At 45.4% G+C, this 23943-nt stretch overlaps 1 protein-coding gene across 5 annotated transcripts in view; it reads left to right on the forward strand.

Annotated features, from left to right (window-relative positions):
- Positions 1–259: 259 nt before the first annotated feature.
- Positions 260–23943, forward strand: part of SLC4A11 (solute carrier family 4 member 11) — a 46953-nt gene continuing 23269 nt past the window's right edge. Inside the window, exons 1-8 of one of the 5 annotated variants that reach the window (XM_075261779.1) lie at positions 260–306; positions 9241–9399; positions 13513–13559; positions 16652–16883; positions 19228–19309; positions 21784–21907; positions 22076–22279; positions 23277–23345. In XM_075261779.1, coding sequence (XP_075117880.1) covers positions 273–306; positions 9241–9399; positions 13513–13559; positions 16652–16883; positions 19228–19309; positions 21784–21907; positions 22076–22279; positions 23277–23345 — 951 coding nt within the window. In that variant the 5' untranslated portion in view covers positions 260–272. The remainder of the gene's footprint in view (positions 307–9240; positions 9400–13512; positions 13560–16651; positions 16884–19227; positions 19310–21783; positions 21908–22075; positions 22280–23276; positions 23346–23943) is intronic. The other 4 variants (XM_075261787.1, XM_075261786.1, XM_075261788.1 and 1 more) reach the window with 4 other exon arrangements.

Consider the following 23943-nt stretch of genomic DNA (forward strand, 5'->3'; position numbering starts at 1 on the left):
TAGTCTCATGAATCTACGGAAATGTCAAACGTTATGTTCGGTAGAGGTCTGTTCCTGAAACCACACCGCCTCATATGTTGTATTTCTCTGCTCACCATGCTGGGGTCGGGGGTCTATCTGAAGACGGTTGTCAGCGTCCACCTGTTATATATATATATATATATATATATATATATATATATATATATATATATATATATATATATATCTAGAGCTGAACTCTTGTTAATGCTTCGTTTCTCCTTATTTCCGCAGAGAGTCCTCCGGCAGCGATGTCCAGGAATGGATACTTCTTTGAAGAGACTGGTGAGTCTTTAGTCCATTGCAAATTCTACTTTAATCCTGTATTACTCTAGTCACATCAAGAGCTGCTGCCGCTGTTCTTTACTGGCAGACCCTGATCTAGCAGGAGGATTTACTGCTTTTCAGCCTGAAATGTATCACCAAAAATTTTTTTTTAAATCAAGTTTTTGTCTTAAATATATTTTAAAGGGATTCTATCATTAAAATCACATTTTTATTTATTTATTTTTTTGTCAATCACACATTGTAATAGCCTTAAGAAAGGCTATTCTTCTCCTACCTTTAGATGTCTTCTCTGCGCCGCCGTTCGGTAGAAATTCCGGTTTTCATCGGTATGCAAATGAGTTCTCTCGCAGCACTGGGGGCGGTCCCAGCACTCAAACAGCACAGGAGGCATCCCCAATGCTGTGAAAGAACTCTCCAGCACTGCCTCCATCTTCTTCAGGAATGGCCTATCTGCGTGTCTTCTTCCAGAGCTGGGTTTAAACTTCTACGCATGCGCAGTCGGCTCTGCCGTCGGGCCTCGAGCAGAGCCGGCTGCGCATGCCTGCCTGGTGTAAGTAGCCGTTTTTCTTGTGGCCGCTTACACAGTAAGCTGGGGTAAGCGGCCACAAAAAAATGGTCGCGTACAAGTACAGTCAGCTCTGCCAGAGTCCCAATGGCAGAGCCGAATGCGCATGCGTAGAAGTTTGAATCCAGCTCCAGAAGAAGAAGCGCAGAGAGGCCGTTCCTGAAGATGGAGGCAGCGCTGGAGAGTTCTCTTGCAGCATTGGGGCCTCTCTTTAATAGGCCTCAATGAGTCGGCTTCAGTCTATCGCTGTCTATGGCCATGAGATTGCGCTAAAACATATTGCCAAATGCTATTAACAGTGCAGAGGAGAAGCTCGGGAAAGATGGCCGCCCCCGTAATCATGTACAGAAAATAAAATATAACAAGAAAAACGACAATCAGAAAATAACAGAAGTGACCGATTTCACCACGTGGTTTAGAGAAAGTAAAATCTAGCAATCCATTTAAGTGAAAAATTGTATTCTACAAGCAGCTTTGGATGTGACTAGAGTATAGGTTTCTGTGCCGTTGCCTGGTAGTGTGCCTAGTCTGGATAAAGACGACTCTGTGTTTTGTGATTTTGTTTCGTTTCCCAGTTTTGTTAGACCTTGTGTAACTTTGGGCATGGGGCGACAATGAAGTCCTCCAGAAAAGAAAGGCTTATGGGAAGTATCTGAATTGCTCTTAGTCTTTTTTACTATTGCACTAATCCTACTAATCCTACTACTATTATAAATGGGAAAGTTTGTGGGTTTGGATGTTTGTGCATCTGGATGTTTGTTCCTCAATCACGCAAAAACGGCTGAACGGATTTGCATGAAATTTGCCACATACATAGATAGGAACCCCGATTAAAACATAGGCTACTTTTTATCCCGGTAAATGACATCACTACACGACCGCAGTGAAGGAATTTAGGTTCACACAACTCTAAAGGACCTGTGATGACATCATCACAGGTCCTTGAGCCATTCTAGGATAGGAACATGCTAGGCAGTGGGCGGAGCTACACACTATTTTTTGGGCGGAGCTATATAGGATGAAGCTGAACATTGTGAAAGCTGATGAAAATGGAGTCTCATGGAAGATCAGGAGACTACAGAACATGCAGAATGTGTGTGGGCAAGAGGACTATATCGGGTGTAGAGTTTCAGTGAGTATGACGGGGAATGTGTTGTTCTGCCTCTGATGGGGGGAGAACTTTGGCACATTTCAGCAACATCCATTCAGCCCTTTGTAACACAGAAGCTGCTCACACAGTCACATAACAAAACCCGTGTAATCACAATTGCCTGATGTAGCAGAGCTTACGCAGCGCTGTAGCACACCTCTGTAGGCTCTCCATATGCAAACATGTACATACAGCTGGGTGTTCTATGCATATGCAGCGATTGTAGCAGAGCCGAGACGCGGGAGCAGGCTGATCGAATTCTGGCATATTTCAGCAACATCCATTCAGCCCTTTGTAACACAGAAGCTGCTCACACACTGACATAAGAACACCCCTATAATCCAAATGGCCCGATGTAGCAGAGCTTAGGCAGCGCTGTAGCACAGCTGAGTACGCTCTCCATATGTAAACGCGTACATACAACTGAGTATGCTGCGCATATGCTGCCATGTAGCAGAGCCGAGACACGGGAGTAGGCGGATCATCCACAACAGCAATTGGCTAAATATAAGCGCCAACACCAACCCGCAGATGAAGTCGCGGGCAGATGCTAGTTCTAAATAAATGCAGTGACTTTCACCAGATCCATCAAATGAGCGGAGATGAAAGCCCACGACCGCCCATCTCATGAGGCGCATTATACACAAGGAAATTGGATTTGTGCGGCTCCATTAGATGTGTTTTCTTAGATGTAAGTGACCCTTCTAGGATTAAGTCAAGGCGTCACTAATATAGTAATCTACTAACAGCGCTCCATGTACAGAACACACAGAATAGTTGTGGCTGCAGATCCCGTAGCGGGACTTGTGTATCAATGTGGACCACAAACTGAACACTGATCTCCCGATTTACTTTCATTAACCTGCCCCAAATTTCTACCTAGGCGTGACGCAGAAAATCAATTGTTCGTAATGATCGGATTAATATGGCGAAGATTATAATCTGACAGTGACGTCATCGCTACTCTGTGGCCTGATGCCAATGTCCTGTCGTTCAGTCTTATAAGACAGCATCTTCCTTTGCATTCTGGGTATTTCCCTATAAATTCTTGCACCAGCGTCTCATCGCTCGGGAAGCCTCAGGCTATGTGCATAGCTTTTAAGACGCCGTCTCGATTTGAAGATTATTAAATGGAGCAAAGGGCATTTCCGTAATTAATTGCTGTGTAAGACTATTTAAGCTTTGGGTTGCACGTGGGTGCGGTTGCCTTAAAACTTGGCTCATGCCCTGCTGCAGACAAAAACAACAACAGCAGCCCTGCGCTATGTAGTACATGTGCTTGTACAAACAGGTGCGGCCACCTTGGTGTCTCCTCTCTATTCTTAGTAATAGACTTCTCCTGATTTATCCCCTGTATCTTCTCATGGTATGGTGGTTGTTAAAGGGCCAGGATGGGAAATATTTCATATAACTTTTTTTTTACACTTTCCTGCTGGTGTTGGGTCATATCCAGAGTACAAATGGTAGGCCCAAGCCTTACCACAGTAATCGTCCAACCAGAAGGCACCTACATTTATAAGGTCTTATGGTCTTTTTTTCCTAGGGAGTATGGGCCACCAGAATCAATATATCTGGTGGTCCCAAGTAACTCCAGTCGAGTCCTGGTCTCCTCACACCTGCTCATCTTGGTATAGTTGAACCCAGAAATTTCTCACTGGCTTCCCATACCCATAGGGTTGATGAGGTTGGGTTACTTATGTAAAGAGTCCTTTGCTCTCAGTTTCTATAAGAGGATGGGCAAGCCGAGTCTTCCATGGCCATTTAGCCACTCTATTATATATGTACCGTTGTTGAGTTGCTTCAAGAACACAGTTCTGCTTCAAATTGGACCTCCATAAGACATCAGGACCTCATCGTATTTCTTGATGTCATCAGCCAAGTCCCAAGCGGAGTCTCAGGCTGGTCTTTCAATCTCAACATGGACCCAACACTATAGCTGGCCATACACCTTGAAAACTGTTGCCCAACATCTCCTCCATAGATGGACATTTTTGGTTTGGCTGACGGTACATCAGAGGGGATCATCATCTGTCATAAGATGGTTGGATAGCTCTTCGGAAATTGTTGGCTTTGGATGATTTTTCCTTTTAGTGGGGGCCAATTTCAATGACCAATGGAGTAGGTGTGGGTCATAACCTCAAGATCGCCTATGTACAATGTGGCCCTTGGTCAGATATAGATTTTTGCCACCTCATTGCAGCAGTTCAACACTGGTAGCCACCAAGGCATCTGGCTCACTCCATTGCCACTATGGAGGTATCAGAATCCTACAGGTTACGTGTTGGATTGATCTAGTTTTCTGGGTGTATGGTTTTGGATGGGTGTATACCATTGGTTTCGACAGGCTTTTGTGGTGCACATGACAACTGAGCCAAACCTGGAAGAAAGTCTATTAGATTGTGAGTTAGTGGAGTTTTGCCATGTTACGATAGCGGCTCTAAGTACCTGACGATCCCTCTAATTTTGGTTATCCTCTTCGGACTGAGCCGAGAGTGCATCTTTATGGGGTAGCGGTAGAGATGGCCGCTGACTGAGCTATGGCGGACTACTCTCGGGAGTGTATTAGTCGGCTGATACTTCTGTTTGTGTTGTGTCTTGGTTTTGCAGACGCGGTGCAGAGCAGCCCTTTAGTATCATACATCATAAGCCCTAACCGAGCAGACGGCCACGAGAACAAACCCGAAATGAGATGTTGTGCTTTATTAATGGTCCTGACAAGCCGCACGGTTCTGGAGGCATGTTATCAGCATTACAGCTGTTTGTGCTCTTTCTATTCTCATTCCATAAATTCCTCAATAGCTTTTCCCAAGTGCAGCAATGTCCAGAGCGGTCGGGAACAATGTCTTCTGCAGGTGACAGCGCCGCAACCTTACTGCCTGCCGCCAGCTGCGCCCTGGAGAAAGCACACAGTCTGCTTATTATTTCTTTGTTCCATGGTAAACATTACATAACAAGCCAATGTACTCTCTATGGAAGAAGTCTCAGCACGAGAAATAAGAGCGTTTCTATGGTCGAACAAAACTTGTGCACAATGCCAGGCATCTGCACAAGTAGCATAAAGCCACCACCAGTTGGCTCTGGAGCACTGCTCCCTATGGAACTAATCTCAGCATAAGCAACTAAACACAAGACTTGTGCACAATGCCTCCGGAGAACAAAAGCACCATCCGTTGCCTCCGGAGAACAAATCTTCACACAAGAAACATGAGTTTATATGGCCAAACCGTAAACACAAAAGTGGTGCCCAATGCCAGGAGGCGGCTACATATGTAGCGTAAAGCCACCACCAGTTGATTCAGGAGCACTGTTTCCAATGGAACAAATCTCAGCACCAGTAAACACAATACTTGTAGAGACGCCTCCTATTGTGCTCGGTTTTTTTTTTCTTTGGCCATTGAAACTCATTTTTTTAGGCTCAGATTTGTTCCATGGGGACTAGTGCTCTGGAGACAACTGGTGGTGGCTTTACAGTACTTGAGCAGCCTCCTGGATCACGGCCAAACAAGTAAGAATTTTTCACAATGCCAGGGTGTAGTGTAAAGCCACCGCCAGTCATCTCCAGAGATTTGGAAAGAAGTCTTTGTACGTAGCTATGACAGTGATCTGTTTGATACACGGTGTTCTAAGAATTTTGGGTGGATGTCTGGCTATAAGTCTCGCCCCTGGAGGACAACCTGTTCCTCTTGAGGTCTAGCAATAAGAAAAAATAACCCATAGTGTCAGTCCCCTGTAATTATATTATCCTATCATTTATACAATATTAGGTTAATGCTTATTGGTTTCTGATAGAGTCTACCAGCTTACATACCAGTGTGCAGCCGGAGCGTGGGAAGATACCAGTGTCCTCAGGAAACACACTTGGCCAGGGTGACAACGTGCAAACTCAATAAGGATATTTCCTTGGTCAGTAATTGAACCCGTGATGTTGGTGGTTCACGGCACCACCATGCCACTACCGTGTGCGAGCTTTCCAACATTGTAAAAGAGATGTCTGGTAATTGCTCCTTTGCTTTTTTTCCCCATTTATGCTTGGCCTAGTGTGCATGTGTATGGGGAGGTCAGGATGAACAGCTGTCGGCCAAACAAGCCCTAGACTGTCCAAACAAAACCGGTAGCTGCCAAACATGTCCAACAGCAAATTACCTCCCTTGGAATAGAAGGATTATGCAAACAGAGCAGTCTGCCCCATCCATTTGTATGATTACTGTTTTATGTATGTGTAATTCTGCCGGGAGTAACTGTAAAATAGAAAACAAATAGGTGAGACTGGCCCAAGGGACCATAATATAGGAGGGGACACTAAACTTCAAATCCTGGTTATGATGCAGCTAAAAAGACTACTGAGAAATCTGAGCACATTGAGCTGACTACTGACTGACCTCCCATCTAGCCAGAAGTAGGTGGACTCTCCTTATACTCACTGCAGTCTGCTCTCTGTGCAGTTTACGGTCAGTGAAAGTTGTGTGTAAATTTGTAGAAACTGTGAGGAGAGTCCTTACTGTATTCCCATTTTTAGCCTGCTAGTTTCTATATGCGGTCTTGCCCTAGTAACAGTGAGTGAACAGCAAGGAGGAATATCCGGTTTGCAGTACCACAGTTGCCCAGCAGTGGCCGCTGCAGGAGAAATGTACAGCTGGACACAGGTGGTGATCACAGCTGATCATGCCAGGCCTATTATTAATAAAATAATACAATATTAAATTGCCTTAAAAATATATTTAAATTTATGTATTTTTCCGAGCAGAATTTGCCAGTGCTTTCGTTCGCTGAACTTACAGCTGGGAATTCCTCCTACGCTGTGACTTTTATTTCCTGAGCACCTTCAAAGCGCCGGCATCTGCCGTTTTTTAACCATGTTTTAGGCCATATTTGGCCCACTTGCTGTGCTATTTACATTAATTGCGCCCCGGCAGCTCCTTTGATGGCTGCGTTCATTAGACGCCGTAGTTTGCAAATAAGGGTCTCGTCGCTGAATATGATTTACAGTGAAGATCTCTCTTTAATGAATGTAAGCGGCAAGGCCACAGGATGATCACAAAATTTCATTATGGGGTCATTAATGAGGATGAGATTGAATGGGAGATAATGGGGATTCTGGAGGGAGATGACGGCAGCCTGAAAGAGGGGGCGGGGGAGCGAGATTAGGGAGGATCTGTCCATAAATAGGACAGGACAGATTCCTAGCGTTATTAATGCTTTAAGATTATAAAACCTTATATGGTTAATATTAATGTTGGGCAGAAAAATCTGATTAAAGGGGCGGTCACAACAGTTCTAAACTTATTGTATATATCAAAGGTACTCTATCTACTTCTAGTAAAGGTCCACTGACCTATGTCTGCCGTCAGGTGAAAGGTAAGACACTCCCCTAATCTCATACAGTAATAGTGCCCCCTATGTGTAACATACACTGTTGAAGCCTCCTCAGTTACCCCACATAGTATAATGCCAACCACATGCCTCCTTTGTGGTCTTCACATGCTTTAATACCTCCTTGGTGCCTCCATAAAGTATAATGTACCCATAGTGCTCTTACACAGTATAAGGTCTCCTTGGGTTGTCTCCACGCGGTATAATTCACCCTTAGTTTTTCAAATACAATATATTGCCCCCTTGCACTATAATGTCCCCTTGGAGGCCTCCCCAATGGTCCTGTTGGTGCCTACACCCATGTCCCCTTTAGTGCCCCACCCACACACACATATAAACTACCAACTCCACAAAGAATAATGCTTTCATAGTGGTCCCCTCACAGTATAATATCCCTTAGTGGTCCCCACACAGTATAATATCCCTTAGTGGTCCCCATACAGTATAATATCCCTTAGTGGTCCCCATACAGTATAATATCCCTTAGTGGTCCCCATACAGTATAATATCCCTTAGTGGTCCCCACACAGTATAATATCCCTTAGTGGTCCCCATACAGTATAATATCCCTTAGTGGTCCCCTCACACAGTATAATATCCCTTAGTGGTCCCCACACAGTATAATATCCCTTAGTGGTCCCCCCACACAGTATAATATCCCTTAGTGGTCCCCCCACACAGTATAATATCCCTTAGTGGTCCCCACACAGTATAATATCCCTTAGTGGTCCCCACACAGTATAATATCCCTTAGTGGTCCCCACACAGTATAATATCCCTTAGTGGTCCCCATACAGTATAATATCCCTTAGTGGTCCCAACACAGTAGAATATCCCTTAGTGGTCCCCACACAGTCTGGAACTGGTTAACTAACCGTCGGGGGTTAGGCCACACACACACACACACACACACACACACACACACACACACACACACACACACACACACGGGTTAAAGTTTCCCGTACAGTTGGTATTTCTCTTTTGGCCGCCGTCCACATCTAGATATGATATGAAGTGAAGAAACAATTGATTTACTAAGTGTCTTTGTGTACAAGGCGGGCGTTGCGTCACACCAGGACACTGCGGGTTTTGTCTGTGGTTCCTCCGTATATACCAGGTGGGCAGCACCAGTGACGGATCGCGCGCACACACGTACCCTTACATACTCGCACTCTTGTACCCTTGGGGGCATTTCACAATGGCCGCAGTGTTCTGTGAGGTATACCTGTTTTGTTTCACCGTCTCTTTGTATGTTTTGGCCATTAATGGCAGAGAACGTGGATTATTACCCGCTTCATTAAATCCGGTTTCCTGCTACGAACTAAACCTTTCGGTCCTGTAATGTGCTGCACATCTAAAATATTTAGTGAATTTATTATATTTTAATAACCTGTATTTGAATGTAGGATATTTTCATTATGAAATGAAATTGTGTCTATAAAATTACACCACATAATGTATAGTAATGATCTAGGAATGTGTGCTATATATTGTATCGTAATGTGTAACATTGTAACTTGGACTGTATGGAACCTATACATGTAGAGGTGGTAATTCTACCCCTTGTCATTGGAAAAACTAGACCGCACCACAAAGACAAGTCCCCAGACCTCCAAAATTATGCAAACTGAAGACCAGCCTCCAAAAAATGAGACCCTCTGAAATGAATTCAGACCCCAGACCAGAGTCCAAAAATTAATTTCTACTCCAAACCTGACCCTAGAATTCATACAACCTTTACAATGTCATTTAGACCCCCAGATCAGACGTGTGCCACTCAGGACTGGAAATCCTCATCTACCTCCTCCAGGATTCCTCTCATACGTCTTATCTTTATTTGCAGGTTACCTTAAGTGCGACACCGATGATGGCTGCGATAACAAAGAGGAAGAAGGCGGAGGAGGAGAGGAGCTGTTTGATACAGTCCATTCCTCCATTGTGTCGGGGGAGAGTATCCGCTTCTTTGTGAATGTCAATCTAGAAGGACCACAGAATACGACAGGTGGGTGCTCCTGTGTGCAGAACTCCTATTCTCTGTTATCAGCCATCGCACAACATTCCCTTTAAGCTACCCTCATACCAAAACTTAAAATCAAACCAAAAACCCTTCTACTTTTATACACCGTCCAGCCGTGTGTTAGATGGATTTACCAATCAGATTCAGTCCCTGGTAATGTCCTCAGGTTGTACCCACTGTACAGCTAAGGAAGGAATAACAGGTCTAATAATGCAAAGAACATCTAGAGCCTCGGTACTGGGAGCGGAGGCAGTGTATCCTTATCTCACTTATAATTCTGAAGCTGAAGATGGAAAAGGTACGGATTATTCCTGTATAATGAAAGTCATCAAAAACCTTGATGTACAGCCATGGCCGGGAATGTACAGTCACTGCTTATACACATTACATTACTTATCCTGTATTATACTCCAGAGCTGCGCTCACTATTCTGCTGGTACAGTCACTGTGTACATACATTACATTACTTATCCTGTATTATACTCCAGAGCTGCACTCAGTATTCTGCTGGTACAGTCACTGTATACATACATTACATTACTTATCCTGTATTATACTCCAGAGCTGCGCTCACTATTCTGCTGGTACAGTCACTGTGTACATACATTACATTACTTATCCTGTATTATACTCCAGAGCTGCGCTCACTATTCTGCTGATACAGTCACTGTGTACATACATTACATTACTTATCCTGTATTATACTCCAGAGCTGCGCTCACTATTCTGCTGGTACAGTCACTGTGTACATACATTACATTACTTATCCTGTATTATACTCCAGAGCTGCGCTCACTATTCTGCTGGTACAGTCACTGTGTACATACATTACATTACTTATCCTGTATTATACTCCAGAGCTGCGCTCACTATTCTGCTGGCACAGTCACTGTGTACATACATTACATTACTTATCCTGTATTATACTCCAGAGCTGTGCTCACTATTCTGCTGGTGCAGTCACTGTGTACATACATTACTGATCCTGAGTTATATCCTGCATTGTGGTAAATATCAGAGCCATTTGTATAGTGCCCCCCCCCCCCCATAGTCCCTCCGGCTCACACAGCGCCCCCTATCTCTCCCTCCTCTTATTGCCTTCCTCAGTGATTCCTCCTTCCAGACGCAGCTTGTTGGTGTTTTCTTGTGTTTACCGCTGGCACTTCTCACCAGTATAAATAATGCAGTATTTTCTCTGTGATCCGGGGCAGTGCCAGATGGAAGGCGCGCGTGCAGGCACAGACTTAGATATTGTCTCCCTGCCTGCTCGTATCTCAAGTATTCAGCCCCTTCATCAAATCCTAGCTCCACCATGTGCCAGGGCAGCGGGCGAGCGCTGCAGAATGGCACGGTACAGCTCATTAATTTTATAGGAAAGTGTCTGAATGTGTGCCCGCAGACCCCCGCTCGTCTGCAACCAAGTGGTGCCAAGAAGACATCTTAAAGGGTCCCCAAGTGCTGGAAGAAGAGTGCCAAATGTAAATGTCCTTGGCCCATAACTAGTCGCTGGCGGTCTGTGGTTACTGCAGCACAAGAAGCTGCAGAATAGACCTGGACTACTAGTGACTACTGCTATAAGCTATGTGTGGTTATTCCTCTTCCTCTACACAGGAGGGCGCCCTCCTAAAGAGGGTGGAAGCATTCCCAGGCTAGCAGATGTTTGGCTGGTCCAGTTGGTTCCTGCGCACTACTGTGCTACCTCTGGGGCTGACAACATAACTGATTTAAAGGGTATATTCTCAAATGTGTGCCCAGCACCCCCACTGATCAGCTGAGATCCGCATAGTAGGGGTAGTTGGAAGCTAATGACTCTGTACACAGTTCATTTGAATGGAAGCTGAGCAGCAGTACCAGGCATGGCCACTACACAGTGCATGGGGCTGTTTGCTTCTGGCTCCATACACCCTGTGGATTTGTCAGCCACAGCAGCTGATCGGTGGGAGTTCTGGGTATTGGATCCCCAATAATCTGACTTGGATAGGTCAAAAGGATAGTCTGTCCATATTAATATATAGGGAGCCCTTTAAGGTAGCCATACACCTTGCATAGCTGTTGGATGAACACTAGCTAAGCAGACAACTATTCCTCCTTATATGCTCCCCCACTCCCCTTCCCAGTGACTCCTTCACTGTCCTAGACCACCAGATATAGTAAGAAACGGCTACTTTACTTCCTGCAACCAGCAGAGATAGCAAAAGTGACTACTTCACTGCCCCTGGCCACCAGGGATAGAAAAAGTGACCACTTCACTGCCCTAGGCCACCAGGGATAGAAAAAGTGACCACTTCACTGCCCTAGGCCACCTGGGATAGCAAAAGTGACTCCTTCACTGTCCTAGACCACCAGATATAGTAAGAAACGGCTACTTTACTTCCTGCAACCAGCAGAGATAGCAAAAGTGACCACTTCACTTCCCTAGGCCACCAGGGATAGCAATCACTGCTACTTCGATGCCCTTGACCACCAGGGATACTAATGTCTATTTCTCTACTGTAGACCACCAGGGATGGTGAAGTAACTACTTTTGCTACCATGGACCACCATGAAATAAATAAATAAAATTATCCCCATAACTGCCTTTGGCCACCAAGGAATTGACCTCTAACCCTTTCATTTTCCTAGACCACCAGAATGTAAATGAACTCAGTTTCTGTCCTAAACCACCAGGGAATTATAACTAACCCCTTTCTCTTCCCTATACCACTTGCGAATGTAATACTAACTCCATCCTCCCACCCCTAGACCACCAGGGAGTTTATCATGTGAGATTTGGTGGTTTATGTTACTCCTTGTCCTGTTGTATATCCCGTCCATGAGGCCTGCAGTATTAATGGAGATTGCCGGGGGTACTTATGTTGCCCTTCGCTGTTCTGTTCGTTCCCACTTTGAAACTGGGACATCTCGATGGTCCCCCATAGTTTGCCCTGTTGTAGTAGATTAGATATCCCCCCCCCCCTCATTACATCATGGCGGATACATGTCCCCTTATAGTCCATACAAGATACATGTCCCTTTATAGTCCATACACAATAGCGGCCTCCTGTCAGTATATACATGTATACGGCATGTTGAGTATATATTGGGGGTCAGTAGGTAGAGCTGCAGTGCTCTGGCTGTAGGTATATACTGTATATACATATACTGGGGACAGAGGAGTCTGATAAATCCCAGGGCGACCATTGAGTAGCGGCAGGAGGTCTGGAGCTGTCCGGAGCACACAATGGGGTCTCGCTTCCTCACATGAATGCCGCCTCTTGTTTGTGACAGATCTACACAATGCCCCGAGCGGCCTCACCTCTCATAACTTTGAAGCCCGCACGAGGGTCTCGCTCACTATGGCTTCCTGTCTGATAACACCAATTCTCTGGGCCCGGCGGTGGCGGCTGCGGCGGCACGCTGGCTGTCCTATAGCCTTCCTATTAATGGCTGCATGGAGGACGAGTACTGAAATAGAGATGAAAGGACACATGCAAGTCTCCAGATAAGAATGGAAGTCACTGAGGCATCGGGTATATCTGGTCCTGGGAAAGCTGGATCACAACCTGGCTGGAGTAAATCTCTCTATTTAGCACCCATACAGTATGGAGATATGACTTGATACTAGGCAGATTTTATCAGGAGTCTCTGAGAGACTGAGGGCAGCCATATTGGTCATCACCCTATCGTATGTATCCTGGTATATCTGGGGTTTACCTCTGTCGGGTACAGTCCCGGCCCCCTTTTACCCTATCTCATGGGATTCCATAATATTGTAGTAAGGGTGTGCAGTCTGTGCTGTCTCATAAGGTGCGACACCTGCTGTGGCCACTGGGGGCACTACACATGTATAGAAATACTCCCTGCCAATGGGAGACAGTCAGCAAGCTGCCATTGACAGATCTATGGGCCTGAAGGTCTCGCACATGTTGGGAAATCATGAATTAATATGTTTTTGAGACAAGGGGTTAATGCTATTTTGACCATAGTCAGGATCTATCAGTATCAGTTTGTCCTACTTGTTGACGGTTTCCCGGTAGCAGCCCATTCTATTTTCACATGTGAGATGGTTTTCAGGTGGATAGCAGTTCATCGTTCTAACTTACCTTTGTTTTGCTCCAGCAGAAAACGAGAGCCATGGCTGTGTATTGCTGCACACATCCAGGAAAGTAAGTGAACCCTCATGAAGTCTTATCATTTTTGTCATTGTCTGAATATGTGAATTATGTAGATAAGGCCACCACGTCTTCCAACTAGGTTTGAGCCAATCTTGGCTTTTCAGGATTGATTTTGAAATCCGATTTCCGATCATTTTTCATTCGAACCCGATCCCGATCCCAATGCAAGTCAATGGGATTTTTTTTACTAATCAGAGATCAGATTTTAAAAACAATCCTATTCACTATACAGCATGGAATCTAACAATTGAACGCTTTAATTGTTAGAATCCACGCTGTGTAGTGAATTTATTTAATCATTTAGTAGCCAGGGGATTTTTTTTTAATCCTCTGGCTACTTAGTTCCCCCTGGTGTCCACTTACCTGCAGAGATGGCTGCTCCGGTGCCCGGTGTTCTCGTTCTTCTTCACCTCGCTGCCCCAGGTTAGGAGAGTGTGGGCGGGTTTAAGAGAATGAGGGTGGATACTGGGAGGGGAGATGTCATGTCTCCCCGCCCTGTACCCGCCCACACTCTCCTAAGCCAACCTGGGAGGCAGGGGGCAGCGAGGCATAGAAGAACGAGAACACCGGACACCGGTGCAGCCATCTCTGCAGGTAAGTAGCTACTAGAGATGTTAGCTAGTCTCCCATTAGTATGAATGGACGCAGTCAGCGCGCATGGGGTTAAGGCTGTGTGCCGGCTGCTTCCGTTCATTCCTATGGAACCGCAGCGGAGCCTTCACACTGAGTATACATTCCGCTCGGAATGAGCGGAGCGTATACTCAGTGTGAAGGCTAACATTGTTACCTTCACTTCAGAAGCGGATAGCTATACAACAGGGCGATTTGGAACACTAGTCCCCTGGTCTATAAGGACCTGTGTATGGTGTGGTGTCCCAAATCGCCTTGACAGATTTGATATTGATGGCTTATCCATAGGGTAGGTCATCCCTATGTGATCTGTGTGGGTCAGACTCTTGCAGTATCCATCTGAGGTTCCTTGGGCCCATGGATGATTCTGCGGCCCACCCTCCAACAATCTCTATAAGATCGACCACATAACCCTTCCGTTGGATTTGCTACTCTGCTGGTTCAGGCCGACTCTGGACTTCCGACCCCCGCACCCAAGGGGTTTACCTGACAGAGTCCTTTTGTTGTCCTGGGCATCTACAGGAGGCCACATCAATCTCCTAGGGGCACGTTCCTGGCCCGGTATTAGACACATTCCTGGATGAAGCCGAGCCCCCCCATTGTTGACATGTTGATGTTACGGAGCCGGAGATTGGCGCACCACAATGACTGTAGCTGTTTAGTTCTGTCTTGTTACCGTCCCTGGTAGACATGATCTTCAGAATGTGGAATTCATCTTAATTAAACCCATCTCTTTATAGCCCCCGCGGCTTGACTCAATCCCTCGTATAAATATCGGAGCCCGCTAAAAGACGCTTCTCCTTTTATTAAATTACCCGGCGTTTCAGATGGAGCGGCACTTTATTTCACAGACCAGTCGGAGGCGAGAGGATGCCAGCCTTGTTATTCTTACTCCGAGCATCCAGCAAGATGAAGCCAAGACCACGTCCTTGAAATGCTGTGATGGATATTAGCCATAAGCAGCCTTCACCCCCATAATCCTTGTCTCTATGGTGACAGGACACATGTTCCTGTCCAATGCAATTCAGCTTATCTTATCAAAAATTTTAGTTTTTTTTTTTTATTTCTCCCCCCTTCTCCACGGGCTCATTACTATTATCGGCATTATACGATATTCCTACAATGGACACCACTTGTCCTGATGTCATTGTTGTTGACCTTTACTCTGCCCGTCATGGGGTGTATTTTTTATTTATTTTTTTGCCCTGGACCCCAAATATGTTGCAGTTTTTATGTCAAATTTACCGCCAGGGTGAACCTTACCCCATCGAGGGGCAATGAGGGTGAGGACAGCCCATCCTTTTATTCTCTGGGCGGCTTCCTCCTCTCTTCCCAGTCTGAGCACACTCATGCTCAGCCGAGTTGAGTGTTTGCCTTTGACGAAGGGGTTGTTGAGATTAGGCAAAGAGCATTTGGACCACAGATATGTTTGGTCAAGCTTAAAGGGATCCTATCATTATTATTATTATTATTATTTTCTGTCTGCCACATCAGAATAGCCTTAAAGGCTATTCTTCTCCTACCTTTAGTTGTCTTCTCCGCGCCGCCGTTCGGTATATAATCCGGTTTTCTTCGGTATGCAAATAAGATCTCTCGCAGCACTGGGGGCGGACCCCAGTGCTCAAACAGCACTAGGGGCGTCCCCAATGCTGTGTAAGAAATCTCCAGCGCTGCCTTCATCTTCTTCAGGAACGGGTCTTCTTCCGGCAGTGACTTCAAACTTCTAGGCCTCAGGCCTAGTGCAAAGCCGACTGCACATGCCCGTCGGCCACAAGAAAATGGCCGCTTACACAGTATTGTAAGTGGACATTCTCTTGTGGCCAGCAGGCATACACAGTCAGCTGCCCAAGGCCTAGAAGTTTGAAGCCTCCGCCGGAAGAAGATCCGTTCCTGAAGAAGATGAAGGCAGCGCTGGAGATTTCTTACACAGTATTGGGGGCGCCCCCAGTGCTGTTTGACTGCTGGGGACCGCCCCCAGTGCTGCGAGAGAACTACTTTGCATACTGACGAAAACCGGACTATATACCAAACGGCGGCGCGGAGAAGACCTCTAAACGTAGGAGAAGAATAGCCTTTTTTAAGGCTATTCCGATGTATTAGGGAGAAAAAAATGATTATTAATGATAGGATCCCTTTAAATGGTTGGCAGCTAAGCTTGTTTGGGTGACCACTATTCCTCCTGACTCTTCTCACCAGATGTCTTCAGTTATATGGCTGCCCTAATGCCTTGTGGTGAAGATGATGATGATGATGATGATGATGGTAGAGTTGGGTTGGGCGTATACTGTAGACCGATGACTGATGGCCAGGCAGGTTTCGAGGTCTCCAGTGTAGACAGTGACTACTTTACATCTCTTTGTACGTTACTACTCTTGTTTTCTGCCACTTTTCCCCTGTGTCAGCACGTTCCGCCCTACAGGTGACGATCTCTCCATTGTGTTTATTTTCCCCAGTACCTAAAATTAAAGAACTTTGAAGAAGAGGTGAGAGCTCATCGGGACCTGGACGGCTTCCTTGCCAAAGCCAGCATTATCCTGGACGAGACGGCGACCTCTCTGGACGACGTCCTGCGGGAAATGCTCAAGCACTTTGTGGAAGATCCAGAGAACGCTGAGCCCAGCTGCAACTTCGACAAAATCATGAGCACTTTATTCACGGACTCCGGCGCTCCCAGGGAAGGGAATGGTAAGGAGGAGTCTGACTATAGTCATCTCATATAGGTTCATGTAATACTGCCCCCAAGTCATGACAGCAGAGGAGAAACCTCTGTGTGTGCAAAATATATATGTGGGGCGCCGGCCGGCGAGCTATCTCCAAAGGGCATTGTGAGCTACCCCTATGGCGGTGCACTGGCACCCCGTGGGGCACACTGTGGCGATGCGCTGCCCCCCCCCCCGTGGGGCACCCTGTGGTGATTCGCTGCCCCTCGTGGGGCACACTGTGGCGATGCGCTGCCCCCTTTGGGACACCCTGTCGCTTCAGTTTTATCCATGAATTTATAAATATTTCTGCAAGCCGGATTCAGATGTAGCTGCATAATTTTTGCAGAAAATCTGCCCAATTTGAATACAGGTTTACGGTTGATGCAGACTGTGCTGACAGGTTGTAATACAGACTTGTAGACTATGTATAAAATCAGAGGCAGAGTACGGGCACAGCAGCGGAGATCTGTACTAGCAGAACATTCTAGAAAAGCGAAGTGTATTGCCCATCACCCATGTGTCCTGGCTTGCAGTGGCCCCCCCAGTGTCTGCTGTGTGTTGCAAAATATTACAGTATAGAATCCGCTTCTTGTGCAGTTTGCAATCTGATGGAGGGGATTCCTAGTGATAAGTGTGCCCGTTCCTGGTGCTTGCTCATTGTATGGGCACCACGAGGCGCTGTCACTGCGGCCGATGGGGCCATAGGATCAAATACCAATTAGCCTCTTGTTTTCCTCCTTCATGAATATTTGGGAGGTGACTCACGGCCTCTGGAGGCCCAGAATCTAATTCCTTCCAGCTCGGGCTGAGGTGAAGCAGCTGCTGCAGTTTGTCTGACTAGGCAAGAACCTTATTGACATAGGAAATGAAGCACGTGCCTGGGCGGTATGCATGCCGGGAGTGCGGGCCTGTGCCATGTGTACGGGGGCCGCGCACTACACCTGGGGCTTCCCCGCTGCTCAGTCTGCCCTCTCGTATTGGATTTGTTTTATTAGTTTTGTGTTATTTTTTTCATACTATTTCTTGTGGATTATTTCTCTCCCTGACCTATAGCAGGATATACTGTATATAGTTAGTTATATTCATTGATATTATTCTGGTATGGGGAGACTTCAGACACCACAGAGCTGTAGACATGTTCTAGTACTACACGGGGGGACTATATAATACACATGTCATCGGGATAGAGTATGTATATGTTCTATACTGTCTATCTCTTTATCCATCTCCTATATATAGTTATAGGTATATTCATTGATATTACTCTGGTATGGGTAGACCTCGGACACCACAGAGCTGTAGACATGTTCTAGTACTACACGGGGGGACTATATAATACACGTCATCGGGATAGAATATATATTTATGTATGTGTTCTGTACTGTCTATCTATTTATCCATCTCCTATATATAGTTATAGGTATATTCATTGATATTATTCTGGTGTGGGGAGACCTCGGACACCACAGAGCTGTAGACATGTTCTAGTACTACACGGGGGGACTACATAATACACGTCATCGGGATAGAATATATATATATATATATATATATATATATATATATATATATATATATATATATATATATGTATGTATGTGTTCTATACTGTCTATCTATTTATCCATCTCCTATATATAGTTATTGGTATATTCATTGATATTATTCTGGTATGGGGAGACCTCGGACACCACAGAACTGTAGACATGTTCTAGTACTACACGGGGGACTACATAATACACATGTCATTGGGATAGAATATACTGTCTATCTATTTATCCATCTCCTATATATCTAGCCTCTTGCACAATCCCCGCACCCCTATGGACATTCTGCAGAGATGTCTTTTCTTCTCCTGTTCCTTCCTCTTCTCCCTTCTGTCACCCCTGGTCGGGCGGTCTCGTATACCCCGGCTCGGTGTGAGATGATGACATGGTTACTTTCTGGCACGGTCTCGTATCATTATCATCTTATAAATACACACTGCCGAAATAAAAATATCCCCCGCACCGAGCCCAGAGCGGGAGGGCCGTGAAGGGGCTGCTGCTGTATATTTCAGTCCATCTTATTGCCCCCTGCAGTCACTTTGCTCGCAGCTGCGGAGACCCCTTCGTCTCTTCTGACACTTCTTCGCTCCACAGCTGAGAAGTTGTGTCCTGAGTGAGCAGTGCAAATACTTGCAGAAATCCCGGCCAAAAACCTTACATAATAAAGTCCTGTCGTGTGTACAATGTAGCATTCATCCTGCGGGCCTGTCGTATGGGGCCGGGAGGGCTGGTGCTTGTAGTTCTGGATCATGTATCTCTCTCTCTTTTTATTTCTTACAGTACATCTGCTCTCTGACACCATACAAGGGGTGACGGCCACGACCACAGGCGTTCAGTACCAGCAGTCCTGGCTCTGTATAATGTGAGTAGGATCCAGGACGTGTGTTCAGCGATCTACAGAAGAGGGGCCCAACGTGGCGGCACCTCCGACCATCGGCTCTGTTATGGATGAAGGCTGCAGCCATTTATAGTCGCACTTTACTTACCTGTCCACGCCCTCCATACATCTGAGACCCCATATATAACCCTCCAATTTACACTATACCACCAGGGAATACTATATCAACCCCGTCAAATAACTTGGACCCTCTATATAACCCTCCTGTTTACACTAGACCACCAGGCAATAATATAATAATCCCCTCCATAAATCTTAGACTCCATATATAACTCTCCAGTTTATACTAGTCCACCAGGGACAAATATTAACCCCTTCATCACCCATATACAACCCTCCTGTTTACACTAGGCCACCAGGGAATAATCTATTAATCCGCTCCATACATTTGAGACCCCATATATAACACTCTAAATTTTTCACTACACCATAAGAGAATACTATTTTAACCCTTTCATACATCCTAGACCCCATATCTAAAACTCCAGTTCATACTAGTCCACCAAGGATCTAAAATATTAACCCCTTAATATAGCTTAGATACTTATCCTTTATATAGTAGGCCACCAGGAGATGATGATGATGATACACAGCTTTAGTGTATCGTAAACCCCTCATTTACTCTAGGCCAGCAGGGAAAATGTATTAACCCCTAATATACCCTAAACTATTGGGAAAGAACCCTTAAATCCACTCTTAAATAAGATGTTATGCCTCTCAAATATCCTAGACCTTCACGTATGTCCTTTTTGTGTACACTAGACCACCAGGGAATAATAAATTAACACCCTGAATATAGTATAGAGCCTTTTCTATAAACCCCCTTATTACTAGGCCATGAGGGAATTGTATATTAACCCTAGACCCTTAAGTATAACCCCCTTATTTACACTAGGCCACCAGGGAACATATATAGACCCCATAATATAAAATAAAGCAAATAACATATTAAGTCTTCCCCTAGGCCACCAGGTAATAACCTCTTCTGCTACCTGAGACCACCAAGTAATAAAACATGAGCCCCCAAGAAGGGAGCCACTACCTTAGACCACCAAAATTAGTGGCCTTAACCCCTTCCCTCCTGTTAGTATAAAATATTTTATCCTCATTTTCTACCCCTAAGGGCATCCTATGGTCTAAACAATGACAGAGGATTTGTGTGCCGCAGGATTGTGGGAAGTAAAATCTTCCTGTTTATTATTGTACGTGTAAGATCTGATACAACCAGGGCCTAATATTTACTTACAAGATGGGGACACCAGGATATACCGTGACAGTGCACCGCGGCCAGGGGCGTTATACACTGACGTAGTGGTGAACCGTCATAGACATAGCAGATACTCCAGCGATCAGGTGTTCTCTCTGAGATAAGTGGTGCCCCAGGACTGTCCACGCTGCTCATCTCTCCCATCCTAAAGGAGTGAAATATACACATTCCACGGCCATGTTGTTTCCTTATCTGTCCGGATGTGAGCGATATTTCAGTCTATGTCAGGCAGTTGGATGTTTTTGGAGCACATGTGTATGTCCTGGTATCCCGGATCCTGCAGCGGCCTTCTGTACGCCAGCCAAATTGTTAACTGTACGAGCCGAGTCATTTAACTATCAGAGTCCATCAGAAAGCCATTCACAAGTGAGACGCCCCATGTGGATCTGCTTACACGCTAATTGTTTAAGTCTGCGGGGAACAATGCGCTCATTCAGACGTCCCGCACGCATCCGTCTGACACTCACACACACCGTGCATACACAGGACATGCATATAAACTGTATACATATACAGTATGTGCTAACCTATATACATACATAGCTGTATACTCCTAGACAGTATGTGCACACATCTGCGTATGGCTATGTATGCACATGTATTTTGTGCAAACATCTATACAAAGCTGCACGCACGTGTATACTGTATACACATCTATACATAGCTGCACGCACATGTATACTGTACACACATCTATACATAGCTGCATGCACGTGTATACTGTATACACATCTATACATAGCTGCACGCACATGTATACTGTACACACATCTATACATAGCTGCATGCACGTGTATACTGTATACACATCTATACATAGCTGCACGCACGTGTATACTGTACACACATCTATACATAGCTGCACGCACATGTATACTGTACACACATCTATACATAGCTGCATGCACGTGTATACTGTATACACATCTATACATAGCTGCACGCACATGTATACTGTATACACATCTATACATAGCTGCATGCACGTGTATACTGTATACACATCTATACATGGCTGCACACACGTGTATACTGTACACACATCTATACACTCCCATATATATATATATATATATATATATATATATATTATATATATGTATATTTCTCCATCTGTTCCATGATGCTTTGCAGTATTGTTAATGTGCGGTTCTTCTCTTTTCCCGGGCAGTTGCACTATAAAGTCACTTCAGAGACGACATGTTTGCATCAGCCGACTGGAGAGGCCGCAGAATTGGGGAGAGAACTCGTGCGAAGTGCGGTTCGTCATTCTTGTTCTGGCGCCCCCCAAAATGGTGAGTTCAATGTCCACACTAAGCAAGCGGGAGCAGATACCAGGGCCCTGTGAGCAGCGGTGACCCTGCACCAATCTACATAAGCTGAATTGACACTTCTCACGCAGTTCTAGTCTTGGCTTTACAACTCTCCCCTTCACTTGCTGTTGCTTTCTTTTCCCTCCTTAGAAAAGTACCAAAACTGCTACAGAAGTTGGAAGGACGTTTGCAACTATGTTTTCAGACATTGCCTTCAGACAGAAACTTCTAGAGACCAAAACAGAGGAGGAGTTTAAGGAGGCGTTGGTTCACCAGAGGCACCTCCTGACAGTAGTCAACAGGCATGCTTCAGTGAGCGATGGCCACAAAGTTCACAGCCACAAACCTCTAAAGGTAAGTGTCTACCTCTAGTGTTAGCTTCTTAGTTTTCTATGCTCTGGCAAAAAGACAACACTGCCCCATTTAAGCCCAAGTGCAGCACCTTCTACCCCCGAGGCCTTCCTTCCCTGCAGTGCAGCACCTTCTACCCCCGAGGCTTTCCCTTCCCCTTGCAGTGCAGCACCTTCTACCCCCGAGGCCTTCCCTTCCCCTTGCAGTGCAGCACCTTCTACCCCCGAGGCCTTCCCTTCCCCTTGCAGAGCAGCGCCTTCTACCCCTGAGGCCTTTCCTCCCCCTTGCAGTGCACCACCTTCTACCCCCGAGACCTTCCCTTCCCCTTGCAGTGCAGCACCTTCTACCCCCGAGGCCTTCCATCCCTGCAGTGCAGCACCTTCTACCCCCGAGGCCTTTCCTTCCCCTTGCAGTGCAGCACCTTCTACCCCCGAGGCCTTCCATCCCTGCAGTGCAGCACCTTCTACCCCCGAGGCCTTCCCTTCCCCTTGCAGTGCAGCACCTTCTACCCCCGAGGCTTTCCCTTCCCCTTGCAGTGCAGCACCTTCTACCCCCGAGGCCTTCCCTTCCCCTTGCAGTGCACCACCTTCTACCCCCGAGGCCTTCCCTTCCCCTTGCAGTGCAGCGCCTTCTAACCCCTGAGGCCTTCCATACTCCTTGCAGTGCAGCGCCTTCTAATCCCTAGACCTTGCCTCCTTGCAGAGCTACTCCCCTGAGAGTGACCTGAGCATGTTCATCACCTTACAACAATATAGGTGGTGGATATAACTTTTAGGACAACCAATGCAAACACACAGTGACTACACAATGGCATATAGCTTTTGAATTTTTAAAATTTCTATGCAAAAAAGTTCTGCTTTAATACTATAGTTTTATGTTGTGGTTCTCTAAGTTGTAACATTGCAGTTATGTCAACGTTGGCCTTTTGCTTTCTTTGCACTTTTTGGTTATTGCTGGTTCATATGTCTTCTCTTTCTATTCTTTGCCTTTTTCCCTGGAGGATTTGCTACTGGTTCCAAGAGCTGGGCCTTCCAGGCAGGTCTGCCACAACTCCTTCTTCTGTCTTCTGGTCTGTGTCTCAGAGCCACGAGCCAGCCTGTCTATATTAGTCACCGGGGACTGGCTAGTAGTTTGTCTCAGAGGTGGCATATTATGGGCCTGTCTTATTTCTTCACTGACCCTCTGTCTCATGCTAAAATAAGACATGAGGGTCAGTGAGGGAAAGTTAGCATTGTACAAGATTATAACTAATATAATACTGCCCCTATGTACAAGAATATAACTACTATAATACTGCCCCTATGTACAAGAATATAACTACTATAATACTGCTCCTATGTACAAGAATATAACTACTATAATACTGCTCCTATGTACAAGAATATAACTACTATAATACTGCTCCTATATACAAGAATATAACAACTATAATACTGCTCCTATGTACAAGAATATAACTACTATAATACTACTCCTATGTACAAGAATATAACTACTATAATACTACCTCCTATGTACAAGAATATAACTACTATAATACTACTCCTATGTACAAGAATATAACTACTATAATACTACTCCTATGTACAAGAATATAACTACTATAATACTACTCCTATGTACAAGAATATAACTACTATAATACTGCTCCTATGTACAAGAATATA

This window comes from Leptodactylus fuscus, chromosome 1 (assembly GCF_031893055.1).
Source record: "Leptodactylus fuscus isolate aLepFus1 chromosome 1, aLepFus1.hap2, whole genome shotgun sequence".
Classification (NCBI taxonomy): domain Eukaryota; kingdom Metazoa; phylum Chordata; class Amphibia; order Anura; family Leptodactylidae; genus Leptodactylus; species Leptodactylus fuscus.